The sequence below is a fragment of the Trichoderma gamsii genome (genome assembly GCF_001481775.2).
Source record: "Trichoderma gamsii strain T6085 chromosome Unknown Scaffold_27.2, whole genome shotgun sequence".
Classification (NCBI taxonomy): Eukaryota; Fungi; Ascomycota; class Sordariomycetes; order Hypocreales; family Hypocreaceae; genus Trichoderma; species Trichoderma gamsii.
In genome coordinates this window covers 199,359-215,065 of record NW_020171364.1, presented here as the reverse complement: position 1 = coordinate 215,065, position 15,707 = coordinate 199,359, and the positions used below count along the sequence as shown (strand labels likewise).

The window sequence follows — 15,707 nt, the reverse complement described above, 5'->3', positions numbered from 1 at the left end:
CGACCGCTGCTTCCGGGACTTCAAATCACTAGACCGCTCAACAACAATAGCCGTTGCTTCTCTACTGATTTGATTCAAGCTTAAATCCAAGATTAATTCACTCTTGTGTGTTTGTACTTCCAACCAGTACTTTGGATGCTGCAACAAGGCGCTGACGTGTGACAAGCTGCAATAAGATTTGCAAAGAGGCGGAGCACCAGTGGGGTCCTGCAGCATCACCTCAGCTTTAGACAAAGTTAAACCAGCAGCGTTTTCAACCAGGTCATCCAAAATCTCATCTTAGATTCATCAGTAAATTCAATTAAGTCTCTCTTGTTTAAAAAAGAAAACCATTCCATCAGAATGACCCCTCGGTCCCGAGCCTGGTTCTGTCCGTGCTCGTGCATGGGCGGCTCGTCTGACGGGGAACAAGAGCATCACCAACATCCACCAAATGCTGCGCGGCCTCCCGTGGACGCCAACAATGGCTATCAGACGCGTCCTCCTCCTATGTCTCGCGGTTATGTGAATGGCGTGTATTATCCCAGTTGGCTGGTGTACAAAGACAAGACGCCTGCGACTCTTGACGTGGGCAATATTACGCACATCTTCTATGCCTTTGTTGGGTAAGCCTCCGCCTTGGCAGCCTTGTATGTATAGCTCGAAAATGCGGCTAACATCATTTGTACAGTGTTAATGAAGATGGGTCTCTTCGCGTATGATATAAAATCCATTCTCACTGCTGAACCAAGTAGCTAAAATCCGAGTAGTGGATCGATGAGCACGCCGACTTAGTCAAGGATGTCGATGGTGAGAAAGGCGCTCTGCATGCCCTTGCCAAACTGAAGCGCCAGAACCCTCATCTCAAGACGATTGTATCCATTGGAGGAGGCGCCGATAGCAAACAGTTTTGCACGCTGGCCGCCAGTCACAACGGGCGACAGACGCTGGCGAAGCAGGTTCGCCATCTTTGTGACCGATATAAACTCGACGGTGTTGATAGTATGTTGAATCCATTTCTACGAAGAACCTCTACTGATATCATAGCAGTTGACTGGGAACACCCTAAAAACACACAAGAGGGTCATGACTATGTGAAGCTTCTCCAAGAGTGCCGCAACGTGCTTCCTGAAAACTCACATCTTCTCACTACCGCTCTTCCCGTCGGCCAATACATCCTCAAGCACATTGATCTCCGAGCAGTGTCCCGTCTAGTCAACTACATCAATCTCATGGCATACGACTTCACCGGCTCCTGGACAAGCGTCTGCGGCAATCAAGCCCAGCTTCACTCCCCTCGAGGCAACCTCCAATCTTCATACCCAGAACTCGGCGTATGCGCCACAGACGGCGTTGAATACATTCTATCCAAGGGCTTCCCCAGTCAGAAACTCATATTTGGCGTTCCTGCTTATGCGAGATATTTTCCCGTCGCCGAGGGGCCTGGCTGCTCTACTGAGGGCGCAGGGGAAATGGACTACTGCGAGATTCCAGATGAATGGGTAGATAACGCCGTGGTCGAAGAGGCATCTGTGGCAGCTTGGTACGTAGATACAAATAGCGGTAAAGGGTACATTACGTTTGATGTTCCGAGGACTGTCTATATGAAGGCCAAGTATGTAGCTCACAAAAATCTCGGAGGATTGTTCTACTGGACGGGCACTGGCGACAAGCCTGGAAGATTGAGCTTGGTGGCTGCTGGGAAAAGGGGACTCGATGAATGAAGTGAGCAATGCGAGCTTTTATATGCCGCGTCTTTCATTGCTAATAAGAGTCAGATGGTAGCACTTTCCATGTTCTGGAGCGAAGTAAGATTTATGCTTCGGCTTTGCCGTAGCAACGAGAAAAGTATTTCTCTGGAAAACAAACCTCTCTTCTCGACTTTCGTTTTCCATACCAACATCCATATTAATTTCTCATTCATCGATTATCAACAGTTCCTTTTCCCCCTGATAGACCTACGCTGCATTCATACTACTTTTTGTAAGTCGCATCGCCAGGCCCCTAAATAGACTCGCGACACTGACGATATACCTCAGCCAGCAGATTTTCTCAATCACATCCCGCAAGTCTTTCGCACCCTCTGGGCCAAAGCTGCACAACTTCGCAAGCATGGGCATGTTCTCTTCAAAGCCTGCCGAAGGGGGCGACGACAACACGGGCAACACGGGCAACGACACTGATCGCCCTGTAATTGACTTACGCACAGTTCGTCGCCTATTTTGGGCGGCTCGTTCGGGAGATTGCACAAGTGGTTGAAGCAACCACCAACACCAGGAAAATGGGTTGATGATGGTCCATATGGCACTAGTTGAAACGTTTTGTCAAAGTACTGCTGTGTCATGATTGGGAGGTAAAGATGGGATGCGAAATGCCGGTTTGGGACCTTTGAAAGGCAAGATAAATACAAGAATGAAACGCTAGCTCTCCTCAAGAAACCACTTCTGCTAAGAATTCAGGCTTACTCCTCCCAATCTGGATGCAATATCGTCAAAATCATCGTCTTGTGACCCCCGTACAGACCAGTATTCATTAAGCGTCATTCTCGCCGTCAGTGTGTTGGAGTCAGCTTCCTTCATACTTGGCGAAGCCTTCTTCCTCACCAAATCAAAAGTATCCTTTCTCACTTGCTCCAGCACTCGATCCACCATTATTTGTTTCTGCTCTATGGCCTTTTGACCTTGATGCGGAAATACGTCAGGAATGCGCCAGCTAGGATAGAAATTGCCGTGAGAACGTCGATGCTCGACATTTGATCGATGTTCACGGAAGTAATGGACGCATAGCTTACAAGTCGGCTTGCCGCTGCCGATATACGCCCAGTCATTGAAAAACTTGTCTGGAGCAACTTCTCCTGGCTTCAACAGCCAGTTGAGCACGATGACTTCCGCATGCGCGACGGGCTTGAAAGAATCTTTTCTAAACCCATGTTGGATTCGAGCGTCAAGGTCAAACATCTGCAAAGCCTCGACAAATCTTCTAAAGATTTCAATATTCTTTGCTTTGCGAGTCATGCGCCCGATGATCTCGTCGGCTCTCTGACTCTTTTGCCGGGCTGGCTTCACCATTTGACGACTCGACGAAAGGAAGTCTACGGCCGGATCTTGGAAGAGGCTCGGCCACTCTCTCTTTGCACGGAGCAGGAACTTGACGGACTGGAGGTAAGCCAAGATGCGGCTCATGGTGTGGAAGAGCTTCGGCCAGCACTCCATGCTTGTGACGCCGGGCATTCGCTCTTCCATGGCGCGAGTCTTGATTGCTGCGCCGGCTGGGGTTTTCTCCATTCGGACGAGGAGCTGGATCATTGTCTCTGACTGGCGAAGGTCTGATCAAGTAGGAAAAGTTAGCGGTTGCTTGTGCTCTTTTTTTGATGCAATGCTTACAGTCAACTGGCAGATCATTCTCATTCGAGCCAATACTGGGACAGACCAGAATCTTGTTTAGCTCCTCTGCAATTAGGTCGTCTATATGATATTAGCTACCTCTATAGTCGTCAAGTTTCTGAATTATCGAATACGTACCCTCTTCTGTATCAGTCAATTGGCAGCTTTCAAGGCAAGTGGCCGCCTGAGAGCGAAGATTGCGCAAATAGAAAGAGACTCTGGGGCGATTAAACCGCAAAATGTGGTAGAGCAGCGAGCTCCTGACATTATGCTGGTTCACTTCTTCATCGGGTGCCATGTTTATCTTCTGAAGCAGAGACTTGACATAGGCAGCCGTGACTCCCAGTTCGCTGACAGTCTGCCTGTTGGCTGCGAAGACGAAGTGAGCTCTGGCAGGATTGTGCTGGTCTTTGAGCACGACGAAGGAGGTGACTGTATTGCCGCCCCTCTCCTTGTCGCAGACGTGGCTGAGTTTGTTGACAAAGGCGCAGAAGACTTGCTTTGGGTCTTCGATGTTGATGTTTGGCTCTGGGGCTGGCGGCTTGGCGGTATGTTTGACTGCGTCGATAAGAGCCTCGTAGAGGATGATTGGTTCATAGAATTTATGAGTGGCTCTGCTGGTTGATGGAACTGGATCCTCGGTGGTCATGTCCAGGGGTAGTGGGACGGAAAGTGAGGTAGTTGTCATGGTCTGAGACATGTTGTATGTAGATGTGTAAGACGTGTTGGTATAAGACGAATGAATTAGGGAAAATTCGGTGTTTGTCTGAATCTTGTTGATGTTGTTGCTGAGTACTGCTTTGATGCTACGTAGAATAAAAGCATGTGAAAACTTAAGACATCTCTCGTATCTTTATATTGTGACAATTGTGATTTCAACCTGTCAAGAATGCCTCTCAAGACTGCCTTTGCGTCAAACTCGTGGCCTCCCACATGAACCAAGGTGTGACAAGCGCGCGTTGGGCAATAAGCGCCTGAGCCTCAGAACCAGCCAATCTGGATGAGATGCATGATGTGGGCGTTCTCTGAACGGGGCAATAAGCGTCAATATTGAACCTCCAAATCAGCCAATCTGGACAAGGCGTATTATGCGGGAGGTCTCCAGACAAGACATGAGAACCACTATTGAGCCTCCAAATCAACCAATCCGGATGAGACGCATCATGCGGGAGTTTTCCCGACAAAAGAGGACACCAATGCGACCACACTTCGGCGGGAGGCCTGAATACCCCTCCAAGCCCAATCCAATCAGAGCTGCATCGCACAATCACACGCGCTGAGGTGGCACGTCTCAATTCGGCTACGTATCTCAGCCTTGCTTTATGGAAGCAGGGATTGACTCGTCGCGTGAGAATATGGATGGATGCTATACTGCAAGCGAGTGACGGCACCGACCAACGTTCACTCTAGGCTTGGCCTCGAAATAGAATCGGATAGAATCAAAAAATGTGCTTGAAAGTTTATAAATATCTCTACAATCCAACTTTGTGCTACGGTCTTTTTTCTCTTCTCTTCAATGTAGAGTCAGCCTAACAGGCCAGGCTGCCTTGGCCAACTTTGGGTACTCAAAAGCTATTGGTTGCATCAGTCTCTGGTCCAAAAACGCCAACGTCCTATAAGATCTACAAAAACAAGGTTAGCGATTCTTCAAATCAATCTCACACTCAATCGCGTTACATTTGCCGCAGCATCTCGATACCTCTAATGTAACAATGATACTGATGAGATTTGTGATTTCGCAGACCCTTGGAAACATTGCCATTTTCATAGATACTGATACCAACTTCAACACCGCGTTTCGACTGCCCATTATGGATGAACCTGATGGAGCATTACAGACTCGGACGGAGGACGAGCATGCTTCGCCTTTCAACATGCTGCCAGGGTATGATGACGATCATGACGATTATGACTGGATGTGGGATCCCGAACGCCATCTACTCCAAGTCTCGAATGGCCATCAGTCTACTGATGCGCCTTGTTCTTCTGAATATGAGCCTGAGCCCGGCTTAAGCCCAGACAACAGTCTCCAAGGGGCCAATTTTCCGACGCCTACGTCAATAGGCCAAAACTTCGTCATGCCCACCACTCCATCTGAGAATGCTTTTGAGCTAAGCAACGGCATGTCGTCTTACAACGATCCCAACTCCAGAGTGTAGGTAGGGAGTCAGCCATATGGGCTTGACCTCTATCCCCATACCCTTGGGTTGGTTAAGTCCTGTGCAGGATTGTTCGAAGATGACGATTTGAATGTGGAGTGGTGCTTGACGTTGATTAACTATCAGAAAAACGAAAGAGAAAATTATTTGCAAGACTTTACAACAATTTATATTCAAGATTCTATGGACTCACAAGATACATTTCCAGCATTTAATGCTGACGAAAACAATATGAACAACATCGCCAATGATTTCGAAATGAGCGTTGCCTTTGATGGAGGGGGAGCAGGCACTGGCTTGGCTCCATTCGATGATGTCGATTCAACTGATGTTTTTGAAATCGAGGGAATGGGCACTGATTTGACATTCCTCGATGATATCGACTTAACTAATGACATTGATGACGGAGGAATAGGCACTGGCTCGGTTCCCTTCGACAACGAGGCAGTTGCTGAGGGCACAAAAGATTGTTCTGATACCATATATGATCCATCCTCTGAGGTAGATAAAGACGGTTAGCAGTTTCCGCTCAATATTTTTTTGTGACCGATTGCTAACGAAGTATTTCTCCAGGTTGCCCCAAAGCGGGTTATCGATGGTGCTGCAAGGGATGGTATCAAGTCAAGTCGGGTTATTTCTCGTAAGTACCTGTCTAATAGTCTCTTCTTACATCCATAATGTAATCTGTCTTACATAAATGTATCCAAGACTTACGTATAATAAAATTATAGCAAGCATCTGAAGACGCACAACCCGGATCGACCGTGCGTGGCGAGTCCCAATTACTGCACGAAAATGTTTCCCACCAAAAAAGAACTAGATAAACACTACCGAGCACAACATAGAGAATGGGCAGAGAGAAATAACATCCCAGACCGGAGTGCGATTTGCAAGGCCTGCGAGAAACACTTCACCAGAAGTGATAATTGGAAAAAGCATCTAAAACGTTTTCCGAAATGCAAGAAAAAAATTGAGCAGATGAAGAAAGACGGACTAATGTGATTTCTCCCGGGGACTATGGCAATGAATTTCTTTTCATTTTTTTCTTTTTTTTTTATTGGTGAACAAGAAAGGAGTATAGCAAGGGATTTGCGATTTCATAGATCGAGTTTGCACTGGAATGAGCCTGATGTTCAGGTAAAAATGAGAAAACAGATGGATACAAAAAAGTTGAAAAAAGGTTAAAACTTGATAAATGCAAAAAAAAAAGAATCATTATTTTAGTAAACATAGCCTGATCCAATTCCGAGTCTTGTAAAGTGAAACCATCTCGTCTTTCGCTTCGTTATAGAAAATGCATATCCCTCGATAACGCAATAAATATGCACCAACCACAGTCAGCCTTCTATACGTCATCTGGACCTTTACTGCTCGTGAACAAGAGCTGTATGGATGGCAGCTCGGTTCATGTTTCAACTGCTCATTAAATACCATCGCAGACTATGAAAAGAAGATAATGACTAATCTAATTTCAAGCTGCTGATAACCAATTCACGCTTTCTTTGATACAATCGCGCACAAACATCCTTCCACAGCTCCTCACACATTCAGCCTCATGCTGCCATGGCCATCCTAACATTCACCCTCAGCGAAGAGGGCGTAACGGCGTTTCGCGACGCCCTCAATTGCTTGAGCAAGTTTAGCGAAGATGTCTCCATCGAAGCGCGAAAGGATTCTGTGAGAAGACAACTGGTTCACTTCATTATCAGCTGCTAATTCGACGATTAGTTCTTCCTATCTACCATGAACACCTCAAAGTCAGCCTACGCGAGCTTCCGGTTTGCGACCAACCGGTTCTTTGGCCGCTACCAGTACCAAGCCACGGGGCAGTTTCAAGACAAATTCTACTGCTCCATGTACATAAGAGTGAGCCTTCTTTTTGATGATGCATTTTTCCAGGCCGATGGCCGCTGACTTCCCTGTCCTAGGGCTTGATCTCTCTCTTCCGCAGCAGATCTGGAGTCGAATCACGGGGAGATGTAGACAAGCAAACCATTATAGATCGGTGCGACGTCGCCATTGAAGATGGAGAAGGCGTCAAAAGCCGTTTCATCGCCCGCATAATATTTAGGAACGGACTCACAGCTACGCATCGACTGCCCTTTGAAGTCAGCATGCCGGTGCACGCCAAATTCAACAGGCAGGAAGCCCTATATCACTGGAGTATCTCGTCAAGAACATTGAAGCAGCTGGTGGACCACTTTGGGCCCGGAACAGAGTATCTAGAGGTCAACACTGACGGCGATCACGTCAACTTCACTTGCTTTAGCGAGAAGACCATTAGCGACGATGGTATGATGCTACGCCTGTCTCATGAAGCGAACTAGCTAACGTGTGACACAGCGGTCCTTAAGAAACCTCTGCATACCTCGATTTCTGTTGAAACAGACGAGTTTGATGACATTGACGTGGAAGACAAGCTCCAAATCGTCGTCTCCATCAAGGACATTCGAGCAATCACGCAGCACGCAGCCATCACCGGCAACGCCATTGCAGCTCGATACTCTCTCCCTGCGCGGCCAATGCAATTATCCTACGCCAGCGACGCCATCTCTTGCGAGTTTCTCATCATGACAGTAGGCGAGCGAGGCGGTAATCCTGCGCAAAGGACCAAAAAAGTCCGCAAGGGCGCCCCAAGCAGCAACAATCATGTGCCGCCACATCTAGAAGCTACATCTCGTCGCACAAGCGCAGCACCGTCACAGACCACGGCTGAGATCCAGCGACAACAATCCGAAATGCCACCGCCAGCGTCATCACGGCCACCGAATCCGACTCCTCGGTTAAGCGCTGCTAAAGCGAGTGCTTCTCGCATTGGCGCTTTCGATTTTCGACCTTCGCAGAGACCGCCGCCGCCCACGTTGAGATCTGACAGCCTTTTTGTCGAAGATGAGGCGTGGGAGCCAGTAAGAGACGAGGATGAAGACGGTGATGAAGATGCACGATTGGAATGGGATAATAGTGCTGACCCCGTAAGTGACCTGGCATATCGTCTGATGTGCCTTGTGGCTAACTTGAAGATTAGAACCCCTCTATTTCGCACATGAGCCGCGCAGATGATATTCGTACTGGTAGCTACGAGCCGACAAACGACATCGACGCCACAGGAGCAGCAGCAGAATCAACATACGTTGATCCGACCCAGAGACTATCCGATGTCAAAGGCTTGAATCTGTTTCCCGACTGAAACCAGACTCAAGCAGCATCATGCATAATTTGTTCACGTTTGGGTTTGGTTATTATTGGAAGTGATGGTGGTTTTAGCTGGATGTAATGGATATCCAGCTAGTGGCACAACCGGCGCCTATGTTATCTATTTTACTCTCTGGGGGAATATGCTTTGACGATGCAATAACGTTCCATCTTCCCTTGACGTCGTTGTTCTCTACCCGCGGTCCGCAGTTGCCATGTTCTCCCCAGCCCCAAGACAGAACATCGCCTTCTGAGGAGATTGCGACGACGTGTTCGCTGCCAATGGCAATCTTGTCAATAGGGGGGAGGTTTGGCGGCGGTAGTTGACCATGATCGTCTCGCCCCCAAGCTTTCAAGCTTCCATCTATTCCTAGAATGTAAAAGTTGCCCCAGCTAGCTCCGACATCTTTCCACGGTATAGCTGTTAAAGGAGCGTCTGAAGTCAAGCCCCATTTGTCTGATCCCAATACACGCAAATTGCCGCTCTCAGGTTCTCCAAAAAGACATGTAGACTCCTTGGCACACACTGCTCTGACGACCTTGAAGTCTATACCCTCGAATTTCCTCGGAGAATAGATGACGGCACCAGGCTCGCCAACTTGAGACTTGCGGCAATTTCCCCAGCCATAGACATCGCCATTATCCAAAACCGCAACAACGTGTCCCATACATGCTGACAGGTCCACAACCTCCGTCCCAGCGGGAGGGAAGTCTTTAACCCTTGTAGCTGACGGCGTCCTCACAATCAATTCGCCCAATCCCAGCTCTCCCTTCTGCCCAATTCCGAGACTAAACACCTTTGTCCGCCGTCCCTGCTCATCCTTCGTCACAATGACAGACGCCTCCCACGTTGCCGCAACCAGAGCAACTTCTCCGACGGGCTCTTCCTTTGACAGCCGCGCTTCTAGAAACACCGGGACGTTGGGAAATGGACTCAGCCCGCAGGCTCCACTGGCCGGGTCTCCACTCCAGTACAAGCTGCCCGATTCCGTGAGGAGCAGCGTGTGGTTGCCGCCAGCAGCGACTTTGACGATGCGAGAGCTGGGCTGCTCGGGGTGGAAGAGCACGGGCTTTGGCACGGAGACGTCTTCTTTGTGGCTGATGCCGAGCTGGCCGGATCCATTGGAGCCGATGGCGTATACGGCCATTTTGGAAAACAAATGCTAATCAAGTACAAGAAAAGCGAAATCGGATGAAGCTCTTGCGTGTGTGCCTTGCAGCTTATTTGACAGCTGCATGGCCGTCTTTATTTCGGCATGCCCACGCCATATCGATATCGGACTATCGAAGCCAAATGCCCCGCCAACATCGCTACGCTGCGCTTACTCAGCCATCCTTCTTGATCCCCACCCAGACCTACCGGCCCATATTTAACCACATCTCGCGAACTTTTTTTTTTCTTCAGTTTCTTCCAATCCTAAACCTCAACTCCCTTCTCTCCCGCTTCCTACCAAACAAGGCGCAGAAAAGGAAAGAGAAGAAAGACCAAGAGGATTCTGTGATTGCAGCAATTGGGCATTTCTGCTTTTCAGAATCGCGCCGAGCAGCGCGCAATGGCTTCGACTCAAGCCGCCAGCATTCCGGCGGGGATGGAAAATTTCACCGTCGGGCTGATTGGCATGGGCGACATGGGAAGGATGTACGCCGAGAAATTGTCTGAAGCTGGCTGGAGGTGAGTTTCTCGCATTGATGTGATGATGAATGTCTGTGTTCTCGCCGCACTCGGCAAAAGATTCTGTCTCTTCCTCAAGGTAAGCATAACTCTTCGTTTCTCTTCTCCCTCAGCCCACACCTTTTTCATGATGACAAGAGCGCATTTGGCTCGAGTATTGTGCAAGGACGCCTGGCCGCCGTTCCGGTTGGTCAGGGCCGGACTTGTGCTTTCGGTGATGAAAAAACCCAGCTACCTAACTTTTCCTGTCTGAAAAAAAAAAACATCTCTTATCCTTTTCATTTTGACTCTTTTCTTCGCACAAGCAAAGAAGCTAACAGTCAAAAAAGATCTAGATGTTGTCTTTGACCAATCATGGTTCCCATTTCAACGTAGACCGAGTAATTAACGTACAAGTTTCTTTCCAGAATCCTGGCCTGTGACAGAGAAGATAAATACGATAGCCTAAAAGAAAAATACAATGGCAAAGTACGCAACGCGCTGTTTTCTACAATGTTCTAGTGATATCTCTTCGCTGCATCTTCTTTCACCACTTTTCATATCACCTTTTTTTTTCTCTTCCACCGTGACCGAACTCAGATGCTGAAGCCTGTCTCTCTCCCATCTAGAAGAACATTGAGATTCTGCGCAACGGCCATCTCGTCTCCCGTGCGAGCGACTACATCATCTACAGTGTTGAAGCCGCCTTTATTGATCGTGTGATTGCTCAATATGGACCTTGTACGCGCATCTCATGTCCTCCTATACGCGTGCACCTCAACCTGACTAACCTAACATCAAGCAACCAAGATGGGCGCCATCGTCGGCGGCCAAACATCCTGCAAATCCCCCGAGATCGCCGCCTTCGAAGCCCACCTCCCCTCAGACGTCTATATCCTCTCCTGCCATTCGCTCCACGGGCCCGGCGTCGACCCCAAAGGCCAGCCCCTGGTGCTCATCCAGCATCGCGCCCCCGACGAGGCCCTGCACAAGGTCGAAGCCGTCCTGAGCTGTCTGCAGTCCAAGTTTGTCTACCTCACCGCCAAGGAGCACGACCGCATCACCGCCGACACACAAGCTGTAACCCACGCCGCGTTTCTATCCATGGGAAAAGCATGGCACGCCAACGAGCAGTACCCCTGGGAGCTTAGCCGCTACATCGGCGGCCTCGAAAACGTGAAGATGAACATCATGCTGCGCATCTACTCCCAGAAATGGCACGTCTACGCCGGCCTCGCCATCCTCAACCCCGAAGCCCGTGACCAAGTCGCCCAGTACGCCAAATCCGTCACCGAGCTCTACAAGCTCATGCTGGAAGGCAACCTCGAGGGTCTCAAGGCCCGCATCTACGCCGCCCGCGACAAAGTCTTCTTCGGGCCCTCCAAGACCTGGGCCAACCGCCCCCTCCTCGAGGCCTCCATCCTCACATCCTTCTCCCTCGGCACCCTCACGGCCGAAACGCCCGCCCGCCCCAACAACCACCTCTCGCTGCTCGCCATGGTCGACTGCTGGGCCGAGCTGGGCATCGTGCCCTACGACCATATGCTCTGCAGCACGCCGCTGTTCCGCCTGCGTTTGGGGGTTACGGAGCACCTCTTCCGCAACACCGAGATGCTCGACGAGACGCTGCGCACGGCCACCGAGGACAAGCGCTACCGCAGTGACGACCTGGAGTTTACCTTTGCCGCGAGGGGCTGGGCCGAGTGCGTCACGCTGGGGCACTTTGAAACGTGGGAGAAGCGGTTCGTGAGCACGCAGGAGTTTTTCCAGCCGCGGTTTGCGGACGCGAAGAAGGTTGGTGATGAGATGATGAAGAAGGTGCAGGCGAGCATGGATGAGAATCTCAAGTTGGATGAGAAATGAGAGTCCGAATGAATGATGAAGGGACGGCAATGTTTATGTTATGAGTATGACGATACTGTACTTGATTGTTTTGGATTACCCTGGAGCGATGGATAGAGCTTGAATTTTGGGCCAAGTAAGAGGAAGGAGTTTTCTTTGTGTTTCTTCTGTTTGCCATTCATTGTAGATGATTTTATAGAAACACTATACAAACAATGGAACACGCGTTTATAACTAGCAAGTGTATGGATTCTATTAGTCTATCCCAGCGCAAGTAGCAGAAGAAAGGCCCCTTTTGTTTAGCACCCGCTCTTTGAAAGCATCATCTCGCTCTATCATCTAATATACCACATTGACTCAAGCAAACGCTACCAAGCCTCGAAGCCGGAACATGTATAGTACAGTACAGAAAAGCAAAGTAAAGGAGCACGCCGAGGAGAATGTTTTAGAATCAAGCCTGCGTAATGACATCTGGAACCCCTAGCTCGACGCTCTCTTCCAGCATGGCTAGCCCATGGGGCACTTTCAAGGGAGACGGGGTAAACTTTTGGCTGATTGGCTGAGATGGCACCGAAGTTGCTTTGTTTGATGATTCGTCAATGCTCAGCTCGCGAAGATGGCCGGTGATGGGACCTGCAGTTGATTGAGATATATCTTCTTCAGGCGACTGTGTGCTCTGGGCTCTCGAGGGAATGCTACTACGAATGTATTAGTTTTAATCCTGATAAAGAATGAATTCAAGAGTGCTTCGTCGACTGCTACAGCATCCTACCTGTAATCATCTTCCGCAGTCTCAATCCCGGGCAAATCATTCTCTGAAGGAGGAGGCGTCCATTGCTGCGGATCAAACGCGCCCGAGGTATTCTCTGAAAGCACTCCTAGATTCTCGCATCCAGGGGAGTACCTTAAATGGCCAGAAGTGATGCTAGAAATCGTAGGCGTAAGGGACCAGTCGAAGTCGGCATCATACTCTTCTATCTCGGCGTCGTCTTGTCGTCTTGTCCACAGAATACGTCCGCGGGCGATCTGGGCGTCGAGCAAGTCCATGACACTCATCGTCGATGCGGGAGAGTCGTGCTCCGTGCTAGCAGGAGAAGAGCGAGACTGTCATCGAATTGTTATTAGCTCCGAGCCTTGACGTATTCCAGTACTCACTGAACTCACCAAGGGTACTGGACGACAGCCCATATTCAGGAGATTCCTCGCATCTACGACAGGCCGCTGGCCCAGGAGGTGAAAACTGTACCCAGCTGCGGCAGTAGGAGGCACCTCTCCATTAGCAACGGCGTTGAGGCTGAGAAATGAGCGGTCTGCACAGCCAGGCCGACAATTTTGACAGACGCGATACTGGCATTCCTCCTGCGGGCTACACAGCCACGGTTTTTGAAGCCCAATGCTACAAGACGCACTATCTAATCCGTAGGGCTGAGCGAGGCGGCTGAGGATGGCGACACTGTTCTTTTGAACCTTATCCCGTTGGATAGCAAGTTGGACCTGTGTGGTGATTAGCAGTAGAATGATGGACTTGTTGAGCTTTGGGCGTCCATTTTCACCTACATTTTCACGCTGTCGTAGTATAATAGCAATTTGGTCGGGCTGGTAACTTGCAAGTTGTTTTTGGCTAATCTCCTTGAAGAAGCTGAGCCGGTCCTCGCGAGCAGCAGGAGTTCCTTTTCGAATGCCCATCATTGGGGTCAGTTGGCAGCCGATATGATCCATGTTGACCTACAAGGTGTCAGCATTTATTACAACTTTCCAGCAGAAATCCCAGGTTTCCCCAGCATCCTTGGCATCATACAAACTCTCCCTGCTTCACAGCGTGCTCGATCAGGTCCTCTCTATCTTGCGTGCACTGGTACAGCCATCCAGAAGGGCCAGGATAGCGACAGCTGGAACAGAGGAGCGTTGGACTGTAGATCCTCGTCATGGTGGCGTGAGTGCACTGCGGTTGGAACGTTGAATGCCTATGGAGGCCTGGAGGAGCGTTTTTATGCATGATGAACATTTGGACGGATTCGACCTTGATTTGTTCGACGAGTAGCAACTTTGCGATTTGGAGAGCCCGTGCCTACGACGAGGGAGAAGGGAAAAGATACTCGAGAGAAAGAATCCGCAGTCACTTGATATCGTAACGATGCTTGGACGAAGAAATACTGACGGGGTGGAATGTAGGGCGATGGAGAAGCCGGTTAGAATATTGATGGAGAAAGATAAAAAACTGATGACTATCGAGCCTCGTCCATTCTCCTCTGTTTCCAGGGCTTGAGGTGAATGGAGCACCTGAAAGACAGAAGCCTCCAGGTGGTCAGGCACTGCGCGTGACTGAGTGCCAGTGCCAATTTTGAGGCGAGCAGCCGCCATGGCCGCTGGAGGCTCACTGACGAATTTCGTCAGTCCAGTTGATCAAGCCGATGCTAAAACTAAAACTCTGGGTTGAATTTGCGTCGTCGTCATTGAGAGTCCAAGCAGAGTTTCCAAATAGAGATGAATACTACGGAGTCAGAATTCGGAGGCTGTATCAAATGCTTATGCTAGGCGTGTAACTGTGCGTGTCTAAGCTCAAGGCAGTTGTGGCACAAGAATAGTCGAGGAGGTGTATGCATTGTGAAACAGAGAGCTGGAGATGTATAAAAAGCCAATAAAGTCAACTGCTTGCTACAGATATTGGCAAACATGTACGAAATACACCCACTGGTGTTTGTAGCACCTTTACGTAAGTAGATAACGCCGTTTTGGCTTCAATAAAGCAAATACAATGATTCCCTGACAAATCTCAAAATTAGATACTATCCTCAGTTACCACTAGTCAAGATCACCGACTGCACAAGACACTGCGCCAGATCTTATTGACAAGATGAATATCGAATTGGCATTTCCTTGATGGCTGTCGCCTGTAGCAGCACACTAGCTCGCCTCAGACGGAATATTGGCCAATGAACGCGCGGGGATGTCTCTGCTATCGGCCCTCCACAATCGGTACGTCACTCATCTGGCCCAATAGCAGCTGAATCTAAAAACTCCAAACACACACACAACAAACAATTGAGCTGCTGCAGATACCACCACCGCCTCTGCCAAATCCGCTGGCAGCAGCATCGCGTACGACCGAGGCGGCAATAACAGCGGCCTGTGCGTCGACGTCGTGCAGATTTTACACGAAGGCTGATCGGAGGCGTTCCTCAGCAAACTAGGCGGCGCAGTCATCTTCCATCTGCACCATGCACGACACGCGCGTGGCTAAGCAGAAGCCCAGATTGGCGCCTTGATTAGAGCAAGCATCCGGCAGCCTTTACGACCATCCAATCTCGCTGCCCCGGCACGAGAGAGAGAAAAAAAATAAGATCAATATGGTTGCTGTGGAGAAGAGAAAATCACGACGGCCCCGTCAATAAAGCCTCGCAAGGGTCGGCGATCCGGCCAATGGCAAACGCGGCAGCTCAGCGCAGCTCTCAGCAGAGCAACAACAAACGGGCTCGTAACCCGTAAGCTAAGCAAGGACAA

General features: G+C 49.5%; 6 protein-coding genes across 6 annotated transcripts; 3 read left to right on the top strand and 3 right to left on the bottom strand.

The window, feature by feature from the left end:
• Positions 1–342: 342 nt before the first annotated feature.
• Positions 343–2,238, top strand: TGAM01_v207375 (hypothetical protein; the record flags this gene model as incomplete). The annotated part of the gene is made up of 5 exons (XM_024550082.1): positions 343–605; positions 671–695; positions 750–981; positions 1,030–1,522; positions 2,019–2,238. The coding sequence occupies 5 exons, from the start codon at positions 343–345 to the stop codon at positions 2,236–2,238; spliced, it is 1,233 nt and encodes a 410-aa protein (XP_024405170.1).
• A 188-nt stretch (positions 2,239–2,426) lies between these two features.
• Positions 2,427–4,062, bottom strand: TGAM01_v207374 (hypothetical protein; the record flags this gene model as incomplete). The annotated part of the gene is made up of 3 exons (XM_018807548.1): positions 2,427–3,304; positions 3,363–3,443; positions 3,501–4,062. The coding sequence occupies 3 exons, from the start codon at positions 4,060–4,062 to the stop codon at positions 2,427–2,429; spliced, it is 1,521 nt and encodes a 506-aa protein (XP_018659192.1).
• Positions 4,063–5,704: 1,642 nt separating this feature from the next.
• TGAM01_v207372 (hypothetical protein) lies at positions 5,705–8,708 on the top strand (the record flags this gene model as incomplete). The annotated part of the gene is made up of 7 exons (XM_024550081.1): positions 5,705–6,035; positions 6,095–6,161; positions 7,057–7,198; positions 7,250–7,387; positions 7,450–7,813; positions 7,865–8,493; positions 8,547–8,708. 7 exons carry the CDS (start codon positions 5,705–5,707, stop codon positions 8,706–8,708), a joined length of 1,833 nt encoding a protein of 610 aa, XP_024405169.1.
• Positions 8,709–8,781: 73 nt separating this feature from the next.
• On the bottom strand, positions 8,782–9,861 carry TGAM01_v207373 (hypothetical protein; the record flags this gene model as incomplete). The annotated part of the gene is made up of 1 exon (XM_018807551.1): positions 8,782–9,861. The coding sequence occupies one exon, from the start codon at positions 9,859–9,861 to the stop codon at positions 8,782–8,784; it is 1,080 nt and encodes a 359-aa protein (XP_018659195.1).
• A 405-nt stretch (positions 9,862–10,266) lies between these two features.
• On the top strand, positions 10,267–12,227 carry TGAM01_v207371 (prephenate dehydrogenase (NADP+); the record flags this gene model as incomplete). The annotated part of the gene is made up of 4 exons (XM_024550080.1): positions 10,267–10,385; positions 10,446–10,464; positions 10,994–11,105; positions 11,167–12,227. The coding sequence occupies 4 exons, from the start codon at positions 10,267–10,269 to the stop codon at positions 12,225–12,227; spliced, it is 1,311 nt and encodes a 436-aa protein (XP_024405168.1).
• A 430-nt stretch (positions 12,228–12,657) lies between these two features.
• On the bottom strand, positions 12,658–14,133 carry TGAM01_v207370 (hypothetical protein; the record flags this gene model as incomplete). The annotated part of the gene is made up of 5 exons (XM_024550079.1): positions 12,658–12,904; positions 12,979–13,310; positions 13,371–13,700; positions 13,764–13,931; positions 14,005–14,133. The coding sequence occupies 5 exons, from the start codon at positions 14,131–14,133 to the stop codon at positions 12,658–12,660; spliced, it is 1,206 nt and encodes a 401-aa protein (XP_024405167.1).
• Positions 14,134–15,707: the final 1,574 nt, after the last annotated feature.